The 22150-nt window shown below is 40.9% G+C and overlaps 1 protein-coding gene across 2 annotated transcripts; it reads left to right on the top strand.

Moving 5' to 3' along the window:
* On the top strand, positions 10456-21673 carry LOC108636345 (hepatitis A virus cellular receptor 1-like). Of its 2 annotated transcripts, none has more exons than XM_018050119.1 (4): positions 10456-10744; positions 15043-15100; positions 17027-17359; positions 20168-21673. In XM_018050119.1, the coding sequence occupies exons 2-4, from the start codon at positions 15055-15057 to the stop codon at positions 20185-20187; spliced, it is 399 nt and encodes a 132-aa protein (XP_017905608.1). In that variant the 5' UTR covers positions 10456-10744; positions 15043-15054; the 3' UTR covers positions 20188-21673. The 2 variants fall into 2 exon arrangements, with proteins under 2 accessions (XP_017905608.1, XP_017905609.1); XM_018050120.1 differs by having other exon boundaries at positions 10475-10744; positions 14905-15100.

Here is a 22150-nt window from a genome sequence, read left to right as displayed (position 1 = left end):
TATATATAATGACAAATTTTTTGTAAAGAAAGACTCCAGATAGAAACCAGAGCAATTTTCTTATAGTCTTCACCACTTGGTAGGGGTGGAAAACTCCCATAATGAACCAAAATATATAAGATGGATTTAAAATTCAAATAGAAAATAACTCAGCATACAGTAACATAAACATTCAATGCACTGTCTATATTCCATATTCTTGGTCTTTTAAAATTATGACTCAAGTTCAAAATGGTGCTCTTACCATAGTCCAAAATTCTCCATCATACTGGAAATCCAAAGAGGTGGCTGATAGGTACCAAAGACACAAATGAGAGGCAGGAAAGGACAGCAAATGACAACCATCAACAGACGTACTGAAGCCACAGGAGGGCCAGTATTACCTTGGGGGAATTTAGGATGGAAAACAGAATTAAGTCAAAAGCCAAACCTCAGAGGTTCTCAAGAAAATTAGCTGTGAACCAGGAGTAATAGCTGAGAAAAGAACCACAGACAAGAGGACAACGCCCTGGGGTCGACCATGAGAAGACCACAGAAGAGCAAAATCAGAGCCCAGCACCAGGCACAAAGACAAAGAAAAAGCAGGTCAGAGTTCAGAAGAGGCTGTCCAGGCAGAGAGGTCAGGGGTTGGGAAGGGTAATAGGAGCACTATGTGAATGTGGGCATCTGAGCTGCCCTAGAGGGTCTATTGCACCCTGCTTCAGAGCTCTACCAAGTGAAATAATAAAAAACACAAGTAACAGGACACAATTCCAGACTCACTGAATCAGCATCTCCAGGCAGCTTATTAAAAAGCAGAGAGATTACCGCTGACAAAGGTTCATCTAGTCAAAGCTATGATTTTTCCAGTAGTCATGTATGGATGTGAGAGCTGGACCTAAAGAAAGTTTAGTGCTGAATAATTGATGCTTTCAAATTGCGGGGCTAGAGAAGACTCTTGGGAGTCCCTTAGACTGCAAGGAAATCAAACCAGTCAATCCTCAAGGAAATCAACCCTGACTATTCATTGGAAAGACTGACGCTTAAATTCCAACACTTTGGCCATTTGATGTGAAGAGATGACTCATTGGAAAAGACCCTAATGCTGGGAAGGATTGAGGGCAGGAGGAGAAGGCGGTGATGCAGGATAAGATGGTTGGATAATGTCATCAACTCAATGAACATGAGTTTGAGAAAATTCAGGAAGCCTGGTGTGCTGCAGTCTCTGGGATCAGACACAACCAGTTGGACACCACTTAGTGACTGAACCACAAACAATATGCATTTTAGCATTGTTCCCAGATGTTTCTTACGGGCTTCCCTGACAGCTTAGTTGGTAAAAAAAATCTGCCCACAATGCAGGAGACCTCGGTTCGATTGCAAGCTCAGAAAGATCCACTGGAGAAGGGATGGGCTACCCCTCCAGTATTCTTGGGCTTCCCTTGTGGCTCAGCTGGTAAAGAATCCGCCTGCAATATGGGAGACCTAGGGTTGATCCCTGGGTTGGGAAGACCTCCTGGAGAAGGGAAAGGCTACCCATTCCAGTATCCTGGCCTGGAGAATTCCATGGACTGTATAGTCCATGGGGTCGCAAAGAGTCGGACACAACTGAGCGACCTTTACTTCGCTTTGCTTCAGACGTGTAAAGTAAAATTAGGCTCCTAATTTGTGATTAGGCTCTCTAAATTGTGATAACTACAGATCATTCACTCAGCTTCTGAGACAGACCACCAGTCCCCAGGTTCAACACTAGCCCACAGGATTGATCCACACTGGGAGCTTGCAGGTCCTGCCAGCAAGTTTTAATAAACACAGACTCTGAGCTTATAGGGCTGGAGAGGGAGCTATGACAGAAGCACCTACTAGTCATGGAGCTCTCACCCCCTGCCATGCCTTCCTGGCATTGCTACATTTAATGCTTACTTATGAGGAGAGTCCCATGATCAGGCCCAATTTATAGATGATGAAGCTGAGACTAACAGAAGCAAAGCAGCATATCCTGGGCCTCCTGGCCAGGCTGGAGCAGCTTCAGGTTCTGGGCCAGTTTGACTCCAAGACCTATGCTCTTTCCATATACCACAGTTTACAAAATGTTTCAACAGCTGTTTTAAAAATGTAGGGGATAGAAGAGGAGGTTTTAGCATTAGTTGATGCTGAGTCATTGGTTAATGGAGAAAACCTTTTTCACCATGGCAAGCCCAGGGCATTATGGGTAAGCAAGACTGGACTGTCTTCTCTAATCATCTTGACTCCCCAGCCAGAAGGGATTGTCAGGATATGTAATCTCGTTCGGCCTTTTTTTATTTTTATTTTTTCCATTTCAGTGAAGAAGGGTCTGAGATTAAGTTTGGGAAGAGATCGAAAAGCAAAGCTCAGAGGAATAGATTAAAATGATGCCGAGGCATCCTGAATCAAGAGGGGAAAAAATGATAGAATTTTGTTGATGGAGCTGCTGAAGGAAGATAAGACACTGAAGGCATCTCAGAGGGAAAGGGGGGCTGGGTTGGGAAAGAGAACAGAGCAGAAGGAAGAGATAACCCGGTGGAGAGCAGAGATAAGAGGCAGGGTGAGCCAAGGCCAGGGAGGAAGACTGGATTCTCTGCAGGCTCTCCAGGACTCTGTCTTTCTTTTTCTTGTTCTCTCTCAGAATATATCTTAAAAGGGAGAAAGGAGGCCATGTTTGTAGTATATTTGTAGTATACCTTAAAGGTTCAATTCTGATCACTCAGTCTCTGTGCCTGAAAACATAGTCACATTTGCTGTAAATCTAAGCCAGCCTCTTCAAGACTGTGAGACCCAGGCCCAAGACCTTCTGGCATCACGTCCTTTACATCATGGGATCATCCCCCTCCCCCATTTCTAGGTTGGTCATATTCAGACAAACATATGCAGGGAGAACACCTGATTTTACTGAGGTTATTAGGGGGAGACCGACAACTCCCAGCTGACTAGTCCTTCCCACCTCACATACTAGCATAATCCCTGGGAGGTCACGTGGCACTTTGTGTGCCAGGAGGGGCCAGAGTATAGGATGGAGCCTTTGGCTTTGGAGCTGTTCCATAGCTTGAGTGCCAGCTCGACTACAGAGGAGTTACTCTGTATCTGAGCTTCCATTTCCTCATCTCTCAAACAGGGATAAGACTAGAGGCTCCCTCACAGACTGATTGTTTTGATGAAATAAAATAATGCAAGCACAGTGCTCAGGGCAGTGCCTGGCACACAGAAGAGCTCAAATCGTGTTCGCCTGACTGCTGGCCCTGTTAGTATGTCCAAGTGCAAAGCTGGGTGTGTATGGCAGGCACCCCATGAAGATGCTATTGAGCCCCTGGGTTGAGGAGTCAGGATGCTTGATTCTAGCTCTATCTCATTCACCATCAAGGGAAACAGGGTGTCACTGGACCTCTCTGTGCTTCCATTTATCTCCTCTATAAAACGGAGTGCTGCCCTTCCTCTGACACAAACTGCTATGTGTTTTAAAATGCTTAGGAAAGCATGAGAGCATAGAAATACAGAAGTGGTCCCTGCCATTACTCTATCACTGCACTTTTACAAAGCTGATCACTCACTACTGAATTATCAACTTTCACTGTAGCTAAGAACTGTTGCTATAATTTGCCTTCAACTCCTAGGGTGGAATGTTTCCTCCTTCCTCCATTGATTCCAGACACTGGCATCAAAGTCACAGCTGCAAGGAAGTGTGCAGGCAGAATTCCAAACCTTCTTTCTTTTATCTCTCTTCCTTCTTTTTGCCTCTAAGGTACATTAGAAGTGATTCAAGTCTCTATATTTTGTGTTTAGCCTAATATATGACTTTAGAGACTATAAGTGTCTGGGAATGAGGAACAGGTCTCTCTAGTTCATTCTTAGACCCCAGAACCCAATAGGACCCTTGGCACATAGGAGTCATCTAGCACACTTTTGTTACATGAATGAATGTGCTTGAAATCAAGACTGTTTCAGTTCAGTTCAGTTCACTTCAGTTTCTCAGTCATGTCTGATTCTTTGTGCCCCCATGAATTGCAGCACACCAGGCCTCCCTGTCCATCACCAACTCCTGGAGTTTACACAAACTCATGTCCATCGAGTCAGTGACGCCATCCAGCCACCTCATCCTCTGTTGTCCCCTTCTCCTCCTGCCCCCAATCCCTCCCAGCATCAGAGTCTTTTCCAGTGAGTCAACTCTTCGCATGAGATGGCCAAAGTACTGGAGTTTCAGCTTTAGCATCATTCCTTCCAATGAAATCCCAGGGCTGATCTCCTTCAGAATGGACTTGTTGGATCTCCTTGCAGTCCATGGGACTCTCAAGAGTCTTTTCTAACACCACAGTTCAAAAGCATCAATTCTTCAGCACTCAGCTTTCTTCACAGTCCAACTCTCACATCCATACATGACCATGGAAAAACCATAGCCTTGACTAAACGGACCTTTGTTGGTAAAGTAATGTCTCTGCTTTTTAATATGCTATCTAGGTTGGCCATAACTTTCCTTCCATGGACTAAGCATCTTTTATTTTCATGGCTGCAGTCACCATCTGTAGTGATTTTGGAGCACCCCCAAAATAAAGTCTGACACTTTTTCCACTGTTTCCTCATCTACTTCCCATGAAGTGATGGGACCAGATGCCATGATCTTCATTTTCTGAATGTTGAGCTTTAAGCCAACATTTTCGCTCTCCTCTTTCACCTTCATAAAAAAGCTCTTTAGTTCCTCTTTACTTCACTTTCTGCCATAAGAGTGGTGTCATCTGTGTATCTGAAGTTACTGAGATTTCTCCCGGCAATCTTGATTCCAGCTTGTGCTTCTTCCAGCCCAATGTTTCTCATGATGTACTCTGCATATAAGTTAAATAAGCAAGGTGACAATATACAGCCTTGACATATTCCTTTTCCTATTTGGAACCAGTCTGTTGTTCCATGTCCAGTTCTAACTGTTGCTTCCTGACCTGCATACAGATTTCTCAAGAGGCAGGTTAGGTGGTCTGGTATTCCCATCTCTTTCAGAATTTTCCACAGTTTATTGTCATCCACACAGACAAAGGTTTGGCATAGTCAATAAAGCAGAAATAGATGTTTTTCTGGAACTCTCTTGCTTTCTCGATGATCCAGCGGATGTTGGCAATTTGATCTCTGTTTTTCTGCCTTTTCTAAAACCAGCTTGAATATCTGGAATGCAAAAGTAGGAAGTCAAGAAACACCTGGGGTAACAGGCAAATTTGGCCTTGGAATCTGGAATGAAGCAGGGCAAAGGCTAATAGCGTTTTGCCAAGAGAATGCACTGGTCATAGCAAACACCCTCTTCCAACAACACAAGAGAAGACTCTACACATGGACATCACCAGATGGTCAACACCAAAATCAGACTGATTATATTCTTTGCAGCCAAAGATGGAGAAGCTCTATACAGTCAGCAAAAACAAGACCGGGAGCTGACTATGGCTTAGATCATGAACTCCTTATTGCCAAATACAGACTTAAATTGAAGAAATAGGGAAAACCACTAGACCATTCAGGTATGACCTAAATCAAACCCCTTATGATTATACAGTGGAAGTGAGAAATAGATTTAAGGGACTAGATCTGATAGATAGAGTGCCTGATGAACTATGGATGGAGGTTCGTGACATTGTACAGGAGACAGGGTTCAAGACAATCCCCATGGAAAAGAAATGCAAAAAAGCAACATGACTGTCTGGGGAGGGCTTACAAATAGCTGTGAAAAGAAGAGAAGTGAAAGCAAAGGAGAAAACGAAAGATATAAGCATATGAATGCAGACTTTCGAAGAATAGCAAGGAGAAATGAGAAAGCCTTCCTCAGTGATCAATGCAAAGAAATAGAGGAAAACAACAGAATGGGAAAGACTAGAGATCTCTTCAAGAAAATTAGAGATACCAAGGGAATATTTTATGCAAAGATGTGCACAATAAAGGACAGAAATGGTATGGACCTAACAAAAGCAGAAGATATTAAGAGGTAGCAAGAATACACAGAACTATACAAAAAAGATTTTCATGACCAAGATAATCAACGATGGTGTGATCACTCACCTAGAGCCAGACATCCTGGAATGTGAAGTCAAGTGGGCCTTAGGAAGCATCACTACGAACAAAGCTAGTGGAGGTGATGGAATTCCAGTTGAGCTATTTCAAATCCTGAAAGATGATGCTGTGAAAGTGCTGCACTCCATATACCAGCAAATTTGGAAAACTCAGCAGTGGCCACAGGACTGGAAAAGATCAGTTTTTATTCCAATCCCAAAGAAAGGTAATGCCAAAGAATGCTCAAACTACCACACAATTGCACTCATCTCACATGCTAGTAAAGTAATGCTCATAATTCTACAAGCCAGGCTTCAGCAATATGTGAACCATGAACTTCCATTCTTTTAGATATTATTCTATTTTGCCTTATCTTCCAGTCTGAAATAAAACATCATATTTTTGTCATTGACCTTCCTTTTCCCCTATGTTATTTGCAATGAAACATTTATAATCCATACTAAGGATTTAGGTATGTGTTAGCTGTTGTATAAGGGTTTTAACATGTATTCTCATATATATTTCACAATGACCTTCTAGCCAGGTGCAAATATTATTCCCACTTCACAAGTAAAGATATGGAGGATCAAAGAGTTTATTAGAGAAGCTAACACATACTGAAGTCTGTCTTTGTTTCAACATTATACATTTTATGTTTATTAGCTCATTTGATTTTTCACAAAATATTATGAAATAGATATCATTATCGCTTACATTTTAGAATCCATGAGGGTTATACAACTTGTCTGGTAGATGATAGGCCTTGATTTAACTCGTGTCTGCTTGATTCTGGTGCCATTCTGACATCATGCCACAGTGCCCCTGCCCCATCTACCTGCTGGAAACATATATTGAATAAAACTTCTTCATTTGCATAAAAATGCTTTCAACCTAATCAGAGAACCTGCATGCCTCTGTGGGACTTTTCTTACCTTGGCTAAATATTCCCAATTCTTTCCTAGTTTCTTCATTTAGTTTTTGGGTCGCAAGTGGATGGTTACAGGCCACTTTAAACATAAACACACACACACATATATAATTGTGTAAGTATAAAAGTCTAGAACTCTTATTAGATTCTCCAAGAATTCTGCAAAGCCCCAAATGATTAGGAACCTAATTCAAACACAAACAAACAGCAATACCAACAACACAATTAACATTCTCATAGATTTCCTAGACCCAGGTAAATGCAGTCTGTTAGGGGAATATGAACTGTTACACCTCAGTTAGATGGGAACTCAGATCATTCCATTGAGCCTGGGGATTAATTTCTTTTCTCATTTGGCCACAGGAGTGCGAAATGGTCCCAAATTGTTTCCTTCAGACTCAACATCTCTCCTGACTCAGGAGCCTGAAGCCAGCGTGAGGAGACTCACACGACTGTCATTTCCTAAGCAAAATCCAGGGCCCCGAGATTAAATTCCTTGTGTTTATGCCTCAGCCTCACTTTTTTCTACCTCAGTAACATCCCAAATTCTTTTTTTCTAGTCCTTTTCCCTCCCAGTCTTCTGGTAGCACTAGGTGGAGGTTAAAAGACCTCTGCTGGGAAGAGTAAGTCTCAGCTCCACCATTGTATGCCTTATTTTTTCTTTTAAAATCTCAAGTTCGTGTCTAAGCTTTTCTAAATCTCTTTCCTCAAAATGTTCCATGGAGATGATAGTACATGTTTCACAGGGCTGTGACTTAGGAAATGCATGAGGACGGTGCCTGGTCCATAATTCCTGGTGGTGAATCAGAGCCCTCAGGCAGGACTCCCGTCCCCTCTCCTCACTGAATCTCTGTTGATCTTCCTACTCACATACCTTCATTCTCAGGCCAGGCCGGCTGGGGAGCAAGAGGCCACATCTTCCAGCTCCCAGCTGACTTGGTTCCTTCCAAGTACAGAGACATTTTTTGGTTTTATGATTTGTTTTTCCACTGTTCATCACACCAGGGGAACAGCTGATGAGTGGCAAAATTACAAACTTGGAGAAGAGACAAAAATTAAAAAAAAAAAAATCTCACTATTAGAATAAATCTGAGATTCTGAAAGCTCCATTGACTCCTTTTTACATGGCTCTACAGAACTCTCAGCTATGTTTCTCTCTAGGTTGGACATCTTTAATCTTCGGAGGCCCCTCAGTTGTTTTTTTCCTGCTCACATCACTCAATAGAGAGGCCCCATTCTATGATCTAGGCTCAGAAATTGTGTGTTGTCTTTTTTTTTTTTAAAGAGCTGTGGTCAAGTATGCCCTGCAAGGGCTTCCTGACTTGTATTATTTATTTTATGAGACATCTCCAAGTATGGATCTCCTGCTGCAGGGCCCTCCTCTACTCTGAATGTGTTTGGTCTGCAGACACCATCTGAAGAAACCCTACCTAGGTAGGCAAATCCTTACCTCCACTCTGTGGCTGCCTAGAAATGGAGCTCAGAGATGTGGAGTGACTTTCCCAAGATCACACAGCAAAGCAGAGGGAGAGCTGAGACTCGTTCCTCGGTATCATATGCTTTAAATTTGGGCCCAGAGACCCCTGAGGGTGATGTTTTCAGTAGAGAACTGATATTAAATTGAGGCCCAGAAAAGGCCAGTGAGGTGAGAGAGGGCTTGCAGTGAGTTAGGCAGATTGCTGAGACCAGAGGCCCGTTCTTCTAATCCCATGTACAGTTACTGTTTGTCCCACGACTGGCAGCAACTATCTCTCAGGAGAGCTCCCTGAGGGCAGGTTTTCCTATTTGCTCCTCAAGTATCAGGATTCACTTCTTCTCAGCCCTGAATTGGATCATAATGCTCATCAACAATATGAAGTCCGAGCAGTTTTTAATGACCCCAAATGTGCGTGAGGACTTGGCTGTTAACCCAGGAAAACTGCAAATAAAGTGAACACGGAACTAAAGTGAACACTGCCCTGATCATAGGCACATTTCTCTTTCCTTGAGGTTCTTACAATCGGCTTTTCTTGGTCTCGGGGTGGGATGGTGGAAAAGTGGGCGTGCGGCACTGTTAGGAGCATTTGTTCCCTTACCGTATCTCTCTGCTTTACAAACCCAGCCAAAGCTCCACGGTCTGAGCAAGCTGGCCTTTCCCGCAAATCAAGGGATTCTTAGAGGGAAAAGTGGTTGGAGATGAGATTGTATACCTTTTTCTTGGGACTTCATTTGGATACATAGAAATATGTAGCATGATACTTGGTAAAGGCCTTTTGAATCTATGATTATTAAGCATGGCTTACCTGGTTGCTTCTCTATGCAGGGACCACAACATATCAAAATGAGGAAATCTTGACCTCTGTCCATAGAAGTGTGGGATACACAGGCTTGGGTGGAGCAAATAACCACTCAGTGGGCTTTGTTTGGGGGTAGACGTGTGAAGAAGTGCCCTGGGGACCCAAAGGAAGGAGAAAAGGAGTCTAACTGGGAAAGGAGGGCCAGGATGATTTCTCTCAAAGATCCTTGAATTGGCTCTTCATGGATGAGAGCATTACATTGAGCAGAGTGAACAGGCAGGGATAACAGTCTGAGCAGAGATAGGGGGACTTATAGGAGCATGGAATCTCTGTGATTGTTTAAGAGTCTAGTTTAATCTAATGGAGACAGGAAGCTCGGAATAGCCTAGGTTCTTAAAGGCCTTGATTGATGGACTGAGGAATTTAGACTTGACCCCAGGGTCCTAAGAAACCGTTCATGTGTTTGGAGAAAGGAATGGCACTTTGAGCTCTGTTTTTGGAAATATTGTGCTGGCAAGACTGTGGAAGCTGTATTGGAGAGGAGTAAACCCGGGGCAGAGAGGCTCCCCAGGAGGCTCCTGCTGTCATTCGGACAGGAGAGGAGTGTGTCAGCTAGGATGATGGCAGCAGTAACAGCAGAGAAGGGGTCAGAGCCATTTAGGACCTGGAACTGAGAGGAGCTGGTGACTGGAGCAAGAGGGAAGGACGACTGATTCTCTGCACTTGGGATTGTAGGTGATGTGATGGGTTCACTAGTAAAGGAACCCCAGAAGGAAGAAGGAAAATTATTTGGGTGATCTTGAGTTTGAAGTGCCCCTGGATAATGTCTAACAGGAAGTTGGAAATGTGGGGCTGGGTGGACCTACAGATGCCTCGGTGGGGATTGGTGTCTTGTAGGAGACAGGAAGAATAAAAGAAAAGCAGGCCCCCACTACGGCCACAAAAGAAATTTATAATCATTGATAAACTGGATGCTATAAGGCATGAGACTCTTGGAACAAGTTCATAATCTTGAAAACAAGATACAATCCTGGGGTCAGAAAACTGACCTCAGCCTGTTTCTCAACTGGTGTCTCAGAATCACATGTTTTACGGATCTGGTAGAAAATTTATAGATAAGAATATTAGTCTTAGTTACTGATTTGTTATTGATTACTCTTTCCTAATTACTCAATGGTTAATGGTCATTTTATTCTTTGGCCCCGACGGCCACATGAGTTATTGTTTAACTCCCCGCATATTCTTTCATTCACGGCTGAAAATATAATAAAGCTGGCTTGGATTCAGTTTCTGCACCTTCACTTTGGAGCGGTGTTGGTCCCCTGATCCTCGCTTTTCTCTGAATTCTTGCCTTCTTTCTCATTCTCTCGCCGTATCGCGCTTTCAGAAACCCGGCTTGTCAAGCCTGTCTAGACAAGTGGCGCCGAAACAGGGACCCGAAAGTCAATCCAGCCTGCGAAGCTAGCTCCTAGCGGCGTAGAACGCAGGGAAATTTGGCCAGCTAGGCGGAAGAGGAAAGCACTTGGTAAGTACCCCCCTGCGGATTTGTCAATCAGGGTAATGATGGGGCAAAATCCTTCTAAGCATTGTGATTATATGCAAGTGTTAAAAACTTCGTTTAAAAGTTCGGGGGTCGAGATATCTCACTCCTCTTTTAAAGAACTGTTTTCTGCCATTGAAAAATATTGCTACTGCCATCTATGGGGTCGCACAGAGTCGGACACGACTGAAGCAACTTGGCAGCAGCAGCAGATCCAGATAAAGGGACTTTGAGGCATGAGGAATGGGACGAAGTTATGCGTTGCCTGCGCAGTGCCTACCAACGCGACGAAAAGGTTCTGTCTGTAGGGTCAATAGGGAATCTTATTAGCACAGCTGTAGGACTGCTGCAATCTGAAACCTCAGATTCAGGGGATTCTGTAGAACAAATACAGGAACAATGGAGGAAATGAATTTATATGAAAACAGAGGTGATGAGGAAGAGAAACAATCAATAGAAATGAAAAATAAGAGCCAAAAGAATGATAAAAGTCAAGAACAGATCTTTCTTGCTCGACCAAATGCACCTTTTGTCGAGTCCCCCTCCTTTCAATCCTGAAACCCCTTGGGATGATGGATTTGCTTTTAAACCACGGATAACTGTGCCTAATAAAATGACGCCTTTACAAAAGGGAGTTCGTATGGCACAATTGCAGGGGGATGAAGACGCTTTAATTCTCCCTGTGGCTGTAACCCAAATCCCATCAGATCCTCAATTCCTACAAGGAGGAATGCATTATGAATGATTATAATGCCATATCATTTAAAACTATAAGGGAGATAAAACAGGCACGCACCTAATATGGAACTAATTCTCCTTATACTATGGGACTAATTCAGGGACTTTCACAAGCTGAACAGTTAATTCCTTGTGATTGGGAAATGATAGCCAGAACTTGCCTATCCGCCTCAGAATTTTTACAATTTAGCACCTGGTGGCAAGACGAAGCAAATCACAAGCTTGCAGAAATGCAACAGCCAACCCGCCAGTTGATATAACACTTGATCAATTAATGGGTAGTGGGGCACATTTTGGCATTCAAGCTCAGTTACAATTTGATGAGCAGTTACTCACTCAAGTGAGAATGATATGTTTAAAAGCCTGGGAGAGAATAAATCCAGCTGGACAAGCCTCGATTTCATTTACTCAAATTGAACTATCAAATGGGGACACTTATGTAGATTTTATTGCCAGGTTATGTCAAAATTTAAATAAAACAGTTGCACAAGCTGGTTTGAGAAATTTGCTGATGCAAGTTCTTGCATATGAGAATGCTAACTCAGAATGTAAAAAGGTGATTCAGCCTCTCAAAGCACAGGGTGCCCCTCTAGAAGAATATCTTAAAGTTTGCCAAGACATTGGGTCAGAACCATATAAAATGCAACTTCCGGCTCAAGTATTATCTAAAGCTAATAAAAAAACAGATATGAGATGTCACCAACATGAAAAATTGGGACACATTAAAAAAAGACTGTAAAGGAAGAAGATGGTCAGTTGATAAATTACATTATTGGCTCTGATGCCACTCCTGTTTGTGTTGGTTTTGGAAGTATGTGTCTTAAAACAGGATATCAAAAGTGGCTGTCAGTTGTCAAAGAATCACATGATGATAAGACTTCCCTCCTTCTGTTAACTGCTCTTACTTTTTTTAGAAAAAGAAGAAACTTCCAGCATGTTGAATCCACCTGACCTTTCTGATTGTGTTACTGAAATTAGCGGTGGTATTGAAAATTGGTTAAGATGGAAATTATGTAAAGGATCAGAAAGTCACTTATTATTAAATTTTGAAGAATGCTCCATTATTGACTGGGAACCCCGAGGAACCCCTGAACTTGTAGAATCTAAAGTGTCTTCTCCATGGGTATATAGAGATAAGATAATCAGTACTTATGGCAGTCAATCTCTCACATGGCATGGGGCAGGATTAGCTCCCCCGTGCCTCCTGCAGATCATCATCCTATTCATGATGAAATGGAAAATACCCATGGCACTAAAGAACTAATTACTTGGAGGGAACAATATACTGAATATATTTTAAATGACCGAAAAGCTACCTTTAATTTTACACTGTTCAGACTTGTGTAAGAATTCCTTTTGTTTTTATGATCAGACCAGCAAAATATGATCCCAGTTTGGGATTAGTAACATGTTCTAACTGTTCATTTTATGCATGTATAAATAATACCATTCTTTTTAATGAAAGTTGGCAGGGTATTTGCATTCTTAAAACCAGAACTGGCATATGGGTTCCAGTTGATTTACAATGACCTTGGCAAGAAAGCCCTACATTATATGTTATTGAAGAAAAATTGAAAAATCTTAAATGTGTTAAACATTTTCTGGGATTGCTAATTGCTGCCATCTTAGGCATTATAGCTATTACCACTATGGGAGCCGTAGCCAGAATGGCTCTTCATAAATCTGTACAAACAGTTCATCTTGTATAAGAATGGCATAAAGATGCCGATTTCCTTTGGACCACTCAACAAAAAATTGATGGAAAGTTGGCCTCCCAAGTGGCCGACCTTCAAACATCTGTTATTTTATTAGGAGATCAACTAGTCAATTTACAAAAACAGGTGAGCCTAAGATGTGATTGGAACTATACTTCCTTTTGTGTAACAGCTTTCAAATATAATAAGACTCAATTCAAATGGGTTAAAGTTAAACAACACCTATTGAACCAAGATAATATTTCTGTAGATATTCAATATCTACAACACGATATATTAAAAGCTTTTAATAAACATCTTGATGTAATTTCTGGATCAGATTTTCTTGATACTGTTGCTAATAATCTTTTTTCTTTTAATCCCTTCAAGCAGATCAAGACATTTGGATATGGAATTGCTCTGGTTATGGGAGTGCTATTAATTATGTGTTTATGTTTCTGTATAGTCTGGAGAAGAACGATCAAGAGACAACGAAGCCAACAACAGCAACTAACATTTCTCACCATTTCTCATCATGTGCAAAATCAAAAAGGGGGAGATGTAGGAGACAGGAAGAATAAAAGAAAAGCAGGCCCCCACTACGGCCACAAAAGAAATTTATAATCATTGATAAACTGGATGCTATAAGGCATGAGACTCTTGGAACAAGTCCAGAGGGAACAGTTCATAATCTTGAAAATAAGATACGATCCTGGGGTCAGAAAACTGACCTCAGCCTGTTTCTCAACTGGTGTCTCAGAAACACATGTTTTACGGATCTGGTAGAAAATCTATAGATAAGAATGTTAGTCGTAGTTACTGATTTGTTATTGATTACTGGTTCCTAATTACTCAATGGTTAATGATAATTTTGTTCTTTGGCCCCCGACGGCCACATGAGTTATTGTTTAGCTCCCTGCATATTCTTTCATTCATGGCTGAAAGTATAATAAAGCTGGCTTGGATTCAGTTTCTGCACCTTCACCTTGGAGCGGTGTTGGTCCCCTGATCCTCACTTTTCTCTGAATTCTTGTGTCTTGTTTCTTATTCTCTCGCTGTATTGCGCTTTTGGAAACCCTGCTTGTCGAGCCGGTCTCAACAGTGTCTGATGACTGGCACCTCCCTCTGATTAAATAATTATTACTGTGATGATACAGTGTAAGTGCTGAATAGGGACTTCCAAAGCTTTCATATGTATCATCTCATAGGGAAACATTTTGGGCTATCAATATTATTCTTGGAGTCATGGATAATAAACAATAGTTACTGAGTGCTTATTATAGGAAAGGGCTGGGTTTGATGCTTTCAGAGCATTATCTTATTGTGAGCCCTTGTCCAGATGTTTGGGGTAGATTCTATTATTACATTCATTATAAAGGAGAAGAAACTGATATTTGTAAGATTAAAACATTTACCAGAGTTGGATATGTCACATTTCAAACTGAACAACCCTCATTGTCCTGAGACCTGGACTAATTTTCCCGTAGTGCCATGACAGGGCCGGATGCACCATGTAGGAGCAAACATCCTCCCATCCAAGAAGACTAACAGTGAGAAAGAAGGTGGTCTTCTCCCCTCTCCTTCTTCCTTTGATTATACAAGTGTAACCCACTAAGTACTTGAGGCAGCACAATGCTCACCTTGTGCTAGAAGTATGCTAGTCTTTACAAGCATCCTGTTTTAATGCATCACGTCTCATTCATCACTCCTCAGGCTCTGGCTCAATTTTTTCTGTGCTGAGGCATAAGGAACCTGAGCTATTTGGAACCCCTGAAAAGCCACCTAGTGGTGTCCAATCTGATACCATCTGCCTGGAAGCATACAAACCAGTCAACCTTCACTTTCTTTCAGGCCAAGAGCATCATGCATCCTTGGGTAGCCATCCTGGGCCTCCTACTTCTTCTGACAGGTAAGCGAACAGGTGGGCTGTGCTTTGGAAGCCCTGAGGATGGGGGAATGTAGTGAGTATGTAGGTACGGTCAAGCAAGGTAGATTTCTAGGACATTGTTTAAAAGTCAACTAGTGAGCGAAGAACAAAGCTTAAACCTTAAGCCAAAGAAATTGCTTAAACACCAAGAATTATAAAATCTATAGCAAGATGAACAAGGCATGATTCAGTGCATACGCATATGCTGCCACCTGTGTTGTTCATGTGTATGCATGAACTTCTCATGTGTATGGAGCAAACAGCAACCATTGTCATCACGGCATGGAAAGGAACCGGAGGAAGAAATGGGGATGGATGGGAAAGAGAGTTACCTTCCCTCTTTTCCAGTGGCTTAAGACTCCATACTTCCAATGTAGTGGGTGTGGGTTCCATCCCTCATTGGGAAACTAAGATTCCCCATCTGTGCTGTATGGGAAATCTTTTTTAATAGATAATATATTTTCATTCAAAACATTCTATGAGAGAGGAGAGAAAATGAGTGATAGATATACCCTAAAATTTAAAAACAATCTTTACAGGTAGAATATGAGCAAAAGTACAATTTTAAATTATACTTCTATAACAAATTTTTAAAATTAATATGTATTAGCTTTGTGATACAAAATGATATTAAGCAAAATTAAATATCAGAATTCCAGTGAAGAAAATACTTTTATACTATGTAACAACGAGTGTCTTATTCCCAAAGCATTTCCCAGACTCACAGCCCAGTCTTAACTATGAAAAATGAAAGTGAAGTTGCTCAGTCCTATTGGACTCTTTGTGACCCAATGGACTGTAGTCTACCAGGCTCCTCCATGCGTCCATGGGATTTTCCAGGCAAGAGTACTGGAGTGGGTTGCCATCTCCTTCTCCAGGAGATCTTTCTGACCCAGGGATCGAACCCAGGTCTCCCACATTGTAGGCAGACGCTTTTTACTGTCTGAGCCACCAGGGAAGTCCTGACTGTGATTAGCTGTTAAGTCTCATAGTTCTTTTAGGAACTTTTTGCCAATGCACAGTGTTTAAGCCACTGCCACAGGTAAGTCTTCCTGCCTGTTTGTTTCTAAGAGGCAAACTTAGTATTTTACTGAATATTCTCCAATTTTTTTGTTTTCACCTGGATAAGTGGACTGTGATTCATTGCACAGAGCTCAAGAAAGGATCCCTGCTTAAATTTTTTGGAATGATGCTAAAGCCCATAAAACTAATTTCTCCTAAAAGTATTATAAACCCATTTTCCTAAGAACTGACTTCTAAAGAGTTTACAAGACTTCTGCTTTCCAGCCAGTTATGTTTAATAAAATATTAGACCTTTTTAAAAAATTTAAATAGAGAGGGTATTATGAAGTGACTATGTTCAATGGTCATTGGAAAATTCAAATAAAAATTGAAAATCAAAACTTTGAATGCAATAGAGTTTTAAAACCAGATTTCAGTTAAGACAGTGATTGAATCTAGGAGAAAGGAAGAGCCACCAGTACGTTTTACATGTTTAATAAACAGTTACCTGTCAAATACAGGATGAATATCCACATATTCATGCATTACTAGATGCCATTTGTCTCAATCAGATCTTTTGGAGAAAAGTTTGATCATATTCACCAAAAAGGCTGAACATATATCTGATCTTTGTCCTGATATTTTCCGTAGAAAATCTGTCCTATTGGGTCATTTTCATCAATCGAGAAAAATGTTTATATGATCTTTTATCTTCAATCATATCTAATAAATAGTGATGCTGCTGAAGAACATGTTAACATGGAAATTTGCTCATACTAAATTCTAAAAACTCAAGATACAGTCACATAATTTCAAACCAAATAAGCTATATAAAAAAATTAAAATTATTAAAATTAAAATATTGAGACCTTATGTTCTCATGCTTTGGTTTCTCTTTATTTGCAGATGGTGTAACCTCTTACAGTCAAGTGACTGGAGTAGCCGGTCAGTCTATCAGGCTACCCTGCTCATATACTGGAGAAATCACATCCGCATGCTGGGGCCGAGGAAAATGTTCTTGGCTGAGCTGCGGAACAGACATTATCCAGACTGATGGATACAACGTTATTTTTCAGAAGGACAGACGTTATCAACTAAAAGGATATATTGGTGAAAGGGATTTGTCCTTGACCATAGAGGATGCTGACCCATCTGACAGTGGCTTGTATTGCTGCCGTATTGAGAAAAGAGGGTGGTTCAATGATATAAAAATCATGCAAGAGTTGAGTATAAGGACAGGTGAGTTTGTGTTCCTACTTCCTTTGATCAATTCCTGTAGGTTCCCAGAGATAAGAGTTTTCTGTTTGGTATTAACTTCCTCTTCCTTTAATAGGGAAATAGGAGGTTCTTATAAGTTTTGTTTTCTAATAACTCTGCAGTAGAATAACTTGTATTGTTCTACAATACAATAATACTTGTATTTTTCTACAATGGAGTGAAATATTAAGACTAATTTTGATTCAGGATCATAGGCTAGAGGACCTTTCCAGTCAGAATCTCCTAAAGCAGTGCTTCAGGAGTTCTAGTCACTTAATGAAATTCACTGTTCCACCCTGAGGTATACTGAACAATTCTATAGAGCTAAATTTATTCCGTTTGAAAACTACCCTTTTCTCAAGATCATATCTTAAAAGAATTTTTAAATGTTCTTTCTTAACATTTTAAGACTTACAGAGAATTTCATAAAATATAAAATTGATACTTTGACAACAGTCAACACAGTCTTGTTGTGTATACATTGTTCAGTTCAGTTCAGTTGCTCAGTCGTGTCTGACTCTTTGCCACCCCATGGACTGCAGCACGCTAGGCCTCCCTGTCCATCACCAACTCCAGGAGTTTACTCAAACTCACATCCATTGGGTCGGTGATGCCATCAAACCATCTCATCCTCTGTCGTCTCCTTCTTCTCCTGCCCTCAATCTTTCCCAGCATCAGAGTCTTTTCAAATGAGTTAGTTTTTCGCATCAGGTGGCCAAAGTATTGGAGTTTCAGACCAGCATTAGTCCTTCCAATGAATATTTAGGGTTGATTTTCTTTAGGATGGACTGGTTGGATCTTCTGGCACTCCAAGGGACTATCAGGAGTCTTCTCCAACACCACAGTTCAAAAGTATCAATTTTTCAGCACTCAGCTTTCATAATGGTCCACCTCTATCATCTATACAAGACTAGGGGGAAAAGCATAGCTTTAACTATATGCATCTTTGTTGGCCAATTGGGGTCTCTTCTTTTTAATATGCTGTCTAGGTTGGTCATAGCTTTTCTTCCAAGGAGCAAGTGTCTTAATTTCATGGTTGAAGTCACCATTCACATTGAATTTGGAGCCCCAAAATATGAAATCTGACACCATTTCCACTTTTCCCCTATCTATTCACTGCATAGTAATCTTAGTTTTCTGAATGTTGAGTTTTAAGCCAGCTTTTTCACTCTCCTCTTTCACTTTCATCAAGAGGCTCTTTAGTTCCTCTTCACTTTCTGCCATTAAACTGGTATCATCTGCATATCTGTGGTTGCTGGTATTTCTCCAGGCAATTTTGATTCCAGCTTGTGAGTCATCCAGCCCAGCATCTCATATGATGTACTTTGCATGTAAGTTGATGAAGCAGGATGACAATATACAGCCTTGACCTACTCCTTTCCCAATTTTGAACAGGTCAGTTTTCATTCCAATCTCTAAGAAAGGCAATACCAAAGAATGCTCAAACTACCACACAACTGCACTCATCTCACATGCTAGTAAAGTAATGTTCAAAATTCTCCAAGCCAGGCTTAAACAATACATGAACCATGAACCTCCAGATGTTCAAGGTGGTTTTAGAAAGGGCAGAGGAACTAGAGATCAAATTGTCAACATTTGCTGGATTATCCTAAAAGCAAGAGAGTTCCAGAAAAACATCTATTTCTACTTTATTGACTATGCCAAAGCCTTTGACTGTGTGGATCACAATAAACTGTGGAAATTTTTCAAGAGATGGAAATATCAGACCACCAGACCTGCCTCTTAAGAAATCTGTATGCAAGTCAGGAAGCAAGAGTTTGAACAGAGCATGGAACAACCGACTGGTTCCAAATAGGAAAAAGAGTACAACAAGGCTGTATATTGTCACCCTGCTTATTTAACTTACATGCAGAGGTATCATGAGAAACACTGGGCTGGATGAAGCAAAGCTGGAATCAAGATCGCTGGGAGAAATATCAATAACCTCAAATATGCAGATGACACCACCCTTAAGGCAGAAAGTGAAGAACTAAAGAGTCTCTTGATGAAAATGAAAGAGGAGAGTGAAAAAGTTGGCTTAAAGCTCAACATTCAGAAAACTAGATCATGGCAACTGGTCCCATAACTTCATGGCAAATAGATGGAGAAAAAATGGAAACAGTGACAGACTATTTTCTTGGGCTCTAAAATCACTGCAGATGGTGACTGCAGCCCTGAAATTAAAATACACTTACTCCTTGGAAGGAAAGTTATGACCAACTTAGACACCATGTTAAAAAGCAGAGACATTACTTTGCCAACAAAGGTCCATCTAGTCAAGGTTATGGTTTTTCCAGTAGTCATGTATGGATGTGATAGTTGGACTATAAAGAAAACTGAGCACCAAAGAATTGATGCTTTTGAACTGCCGTGTTGGAGAAGACTCTTAAGAGTCCCTTGGAGTGCCAGGAGATCCAACCAGTCCATCTGAAAGGAAATCAGTCCTGAACGTTCTTTGGAAGGACTGATGTTGAAGCTGAAACTCCAATACTTTGGCCACCTCATGCGAAGAGCTGACTCATTGGAAAAGACTCTGATGCTGGGAGGGATTGGGGACAGGAGAAGGGGATGACAGAGGATGAGATGGTTGGATGGCATCACCGACTCAATGAACATGAGTTTGAGTAAACTCTGGGAGTTGGTGATGGACAGGGAGGCCTGGTATGCTGCAGTCCATGGGGTTGCAAAGAGTCAGACACGACTGAGTAGCTGAACTGAACTTAACTGAATTTTGAACCAGTCCATCGTTTCATGTCCAGTTCTAACTGTTGCTTCTTGTCCTGCACACAGGTTTCTCAGGAGACAAGTAATGTAGTCTGCTATTCCCATCTCTTCAAGAATATTCCACAGTTTGTTGTGATCCACAGTTAAAGGCTTTCACATGGTCGATGAAGTAGAAGTACATGTTTTTTTAATTCTCTTGCTTTTTCTATGATCTAGCATATGTTGACAATTTGATCTCTGGTTCCTCTGCCATTTCTGAATCCAGCCTGTACATCTGGAAGTTCTCTATTAATGTACTGCTAAAGCCTAGCTTGAAGGATTTCAGTAAAATCTTGTTATCATGTGAAATGAGTGCAATTGTACAGTTATTTGAACATTCTTTGGCATTGCCTTTCTTAGGAATTGGAAGCTGAGAAGTCCCATAATCTGCCTTTCAAGCAGGAGAACCAGAACACCCAGTGATATAATTTATTCCAAATCTAAACTTCTGAAAATTAGGGGTGGGGAGGGCAATACATCATAATTTGAGTCCAAAAACCTGAGAGCCAGGAGTCAGATATCTAATAGAAGGGAAAAAATGGATGTCTCCGTTCAAGCAAAGAGAGTAAAATGTGCCCTGACTCTGCTTTTTTGTTCTATTGGGTGGATAGGATAACACTCACCTGCACTGGTTGGGATCATGGGTTGGATGATGCTCGCTTGAATTGGTGAGGGAGGTCTTCTTCACTCTACGGATTCAAATTTTAATCACTTCCAGAGATACCCTCACAGATATGTATGGAAATAATATTTTACCATCTATCTGGGCATCCTCATTCGAGTTGATTCATAAAATTAAGCGTCTCACACAGCTAATGAATATTTGGGCTGAAGTTGGATTTCAGTTTTTCTGTTCCCTTCCTTCTTCTTTTCCTCCTCCTGTTTCATTCTTGCACACAAAAAAACGATTAAATTGAATTTTAGGAGAACTTGACAGAAAGAAGTAGAGGTGAGCTTGAAGTTAACGACCTTTAGGTAAATATTTCTTAGAGTGTATAATGAGGATAATAATGTACCTTTCTTGTAGCTCTGTTGCACAGAATCCATAAGACATGTATAAAGCCCCTTGACCAATGTCTGTTTAATACTTGGGTGTGAGTTACCTATGATGTGCATGCGTGCTCAGTCATGTCTGACTCTTTGTGACCCCATGGACTGTAGCCCAGCAGGCTCCTCTTGCCCATGGAGTTTTCCAGGCAAGAATACTGGAGTGGCTTGCCATTTCTTACTCCAAGGGATTTTTCTGACCCAGGAACTGAACCTGCATCTCCCAAGTCTCCTGCACTAGCAGGTGTATTCTTTACCACTGAGTCACCTGGCAAGCCCTGATAACCATGAGGATGCCAATATAAAAATCTAATAAAGTTCAAACATCAGATTTATTATTTTTGTCAAAATATAAACCTTGAAAGTCAAGGACTGTGTCTTAGTCATAAAGGCTTCCCGGTGTCAAACACAATGTCTAAAACTTGATCACTATTTGTTAAAAACTGTTGAATGTTAAGAAAAAAGAAAATGAGGTGAAACATTAAACAGTTTAGATTATTTTTTAATCTCATATTTGAATTATATCCAGTTTTCATTGACTCGAGTCCTTCTCTCAAAACATAATTCGTTGCTTTTCAATACAATTTATAAATTCAAAATATTTCACTAAGATTTATAAAATTTCTATGAAGATTTCTATTTCCCAACCCTAATTCCCAGTGTTAATTTTATTAGTACTATATTTAAATTGGTTCAGTACTCACCCCACCTTGTTTTATCTGAGCTTCTGCATAGCTGAGGTCTATTTTGATTTCTGCCTTGATTGGCTTGATTTCATCATTTCATCAGAAACAATTTTTCATTTTATTCTTCAAGAAAAGGGGTCAGAAATTATCAGAGCCTCTGAGTTTTTTCTGCCTCCAGGTTTGAAACTTTTTTTTTTTTCCTTCTTGAAGTTTAATTGTTTAACCATGGCAGTCGTTGGTGTCCATCAGCTCTTTCAGGCTTTCTGGAATATGGTAT

Source organism: Capra hircus, chromosome 7 (assembly GCF_001704415.2).
Source record: "Capra hircus breed San Clemente chromosome 7, ASM170441v1, whole genome shotgun sequence".
NCBI lineage: Eukaryota > Metazoa > Chordata > Mammalia > Artiodactyla > Bovidae > Capra > Capra hircus.
Note: the sequence above shows the minus strand (reverse complement) of the source record. Positions and strands in the feature narration are given on the sequence as shown.

Bases quoted from the DNA above. Each gene is read 5' to 3' on its own strand.
- LOC108636345 (XM_018050119.1), top strand. From the start codon at position 15,055: ATGCATCCTTGGGTAGCCATCCTGGGCCTCCTACTTCTTCTGACAG. The intron at 15,101-17,026 runs GTAAGCGAACAG...CTTTATTTGCAG, and splicing joins CCTCCTACTTCTTCTGACAG to ATGGTGTAACCTCTTACAGT. The intron at 17,360-20,167 runs GTGAGTTTGTGT...TCCTGCACACAG, and splicing joins AGAGTTGAGTATAAGGACAG to GTTTCTCAGGAGACAAGTAA.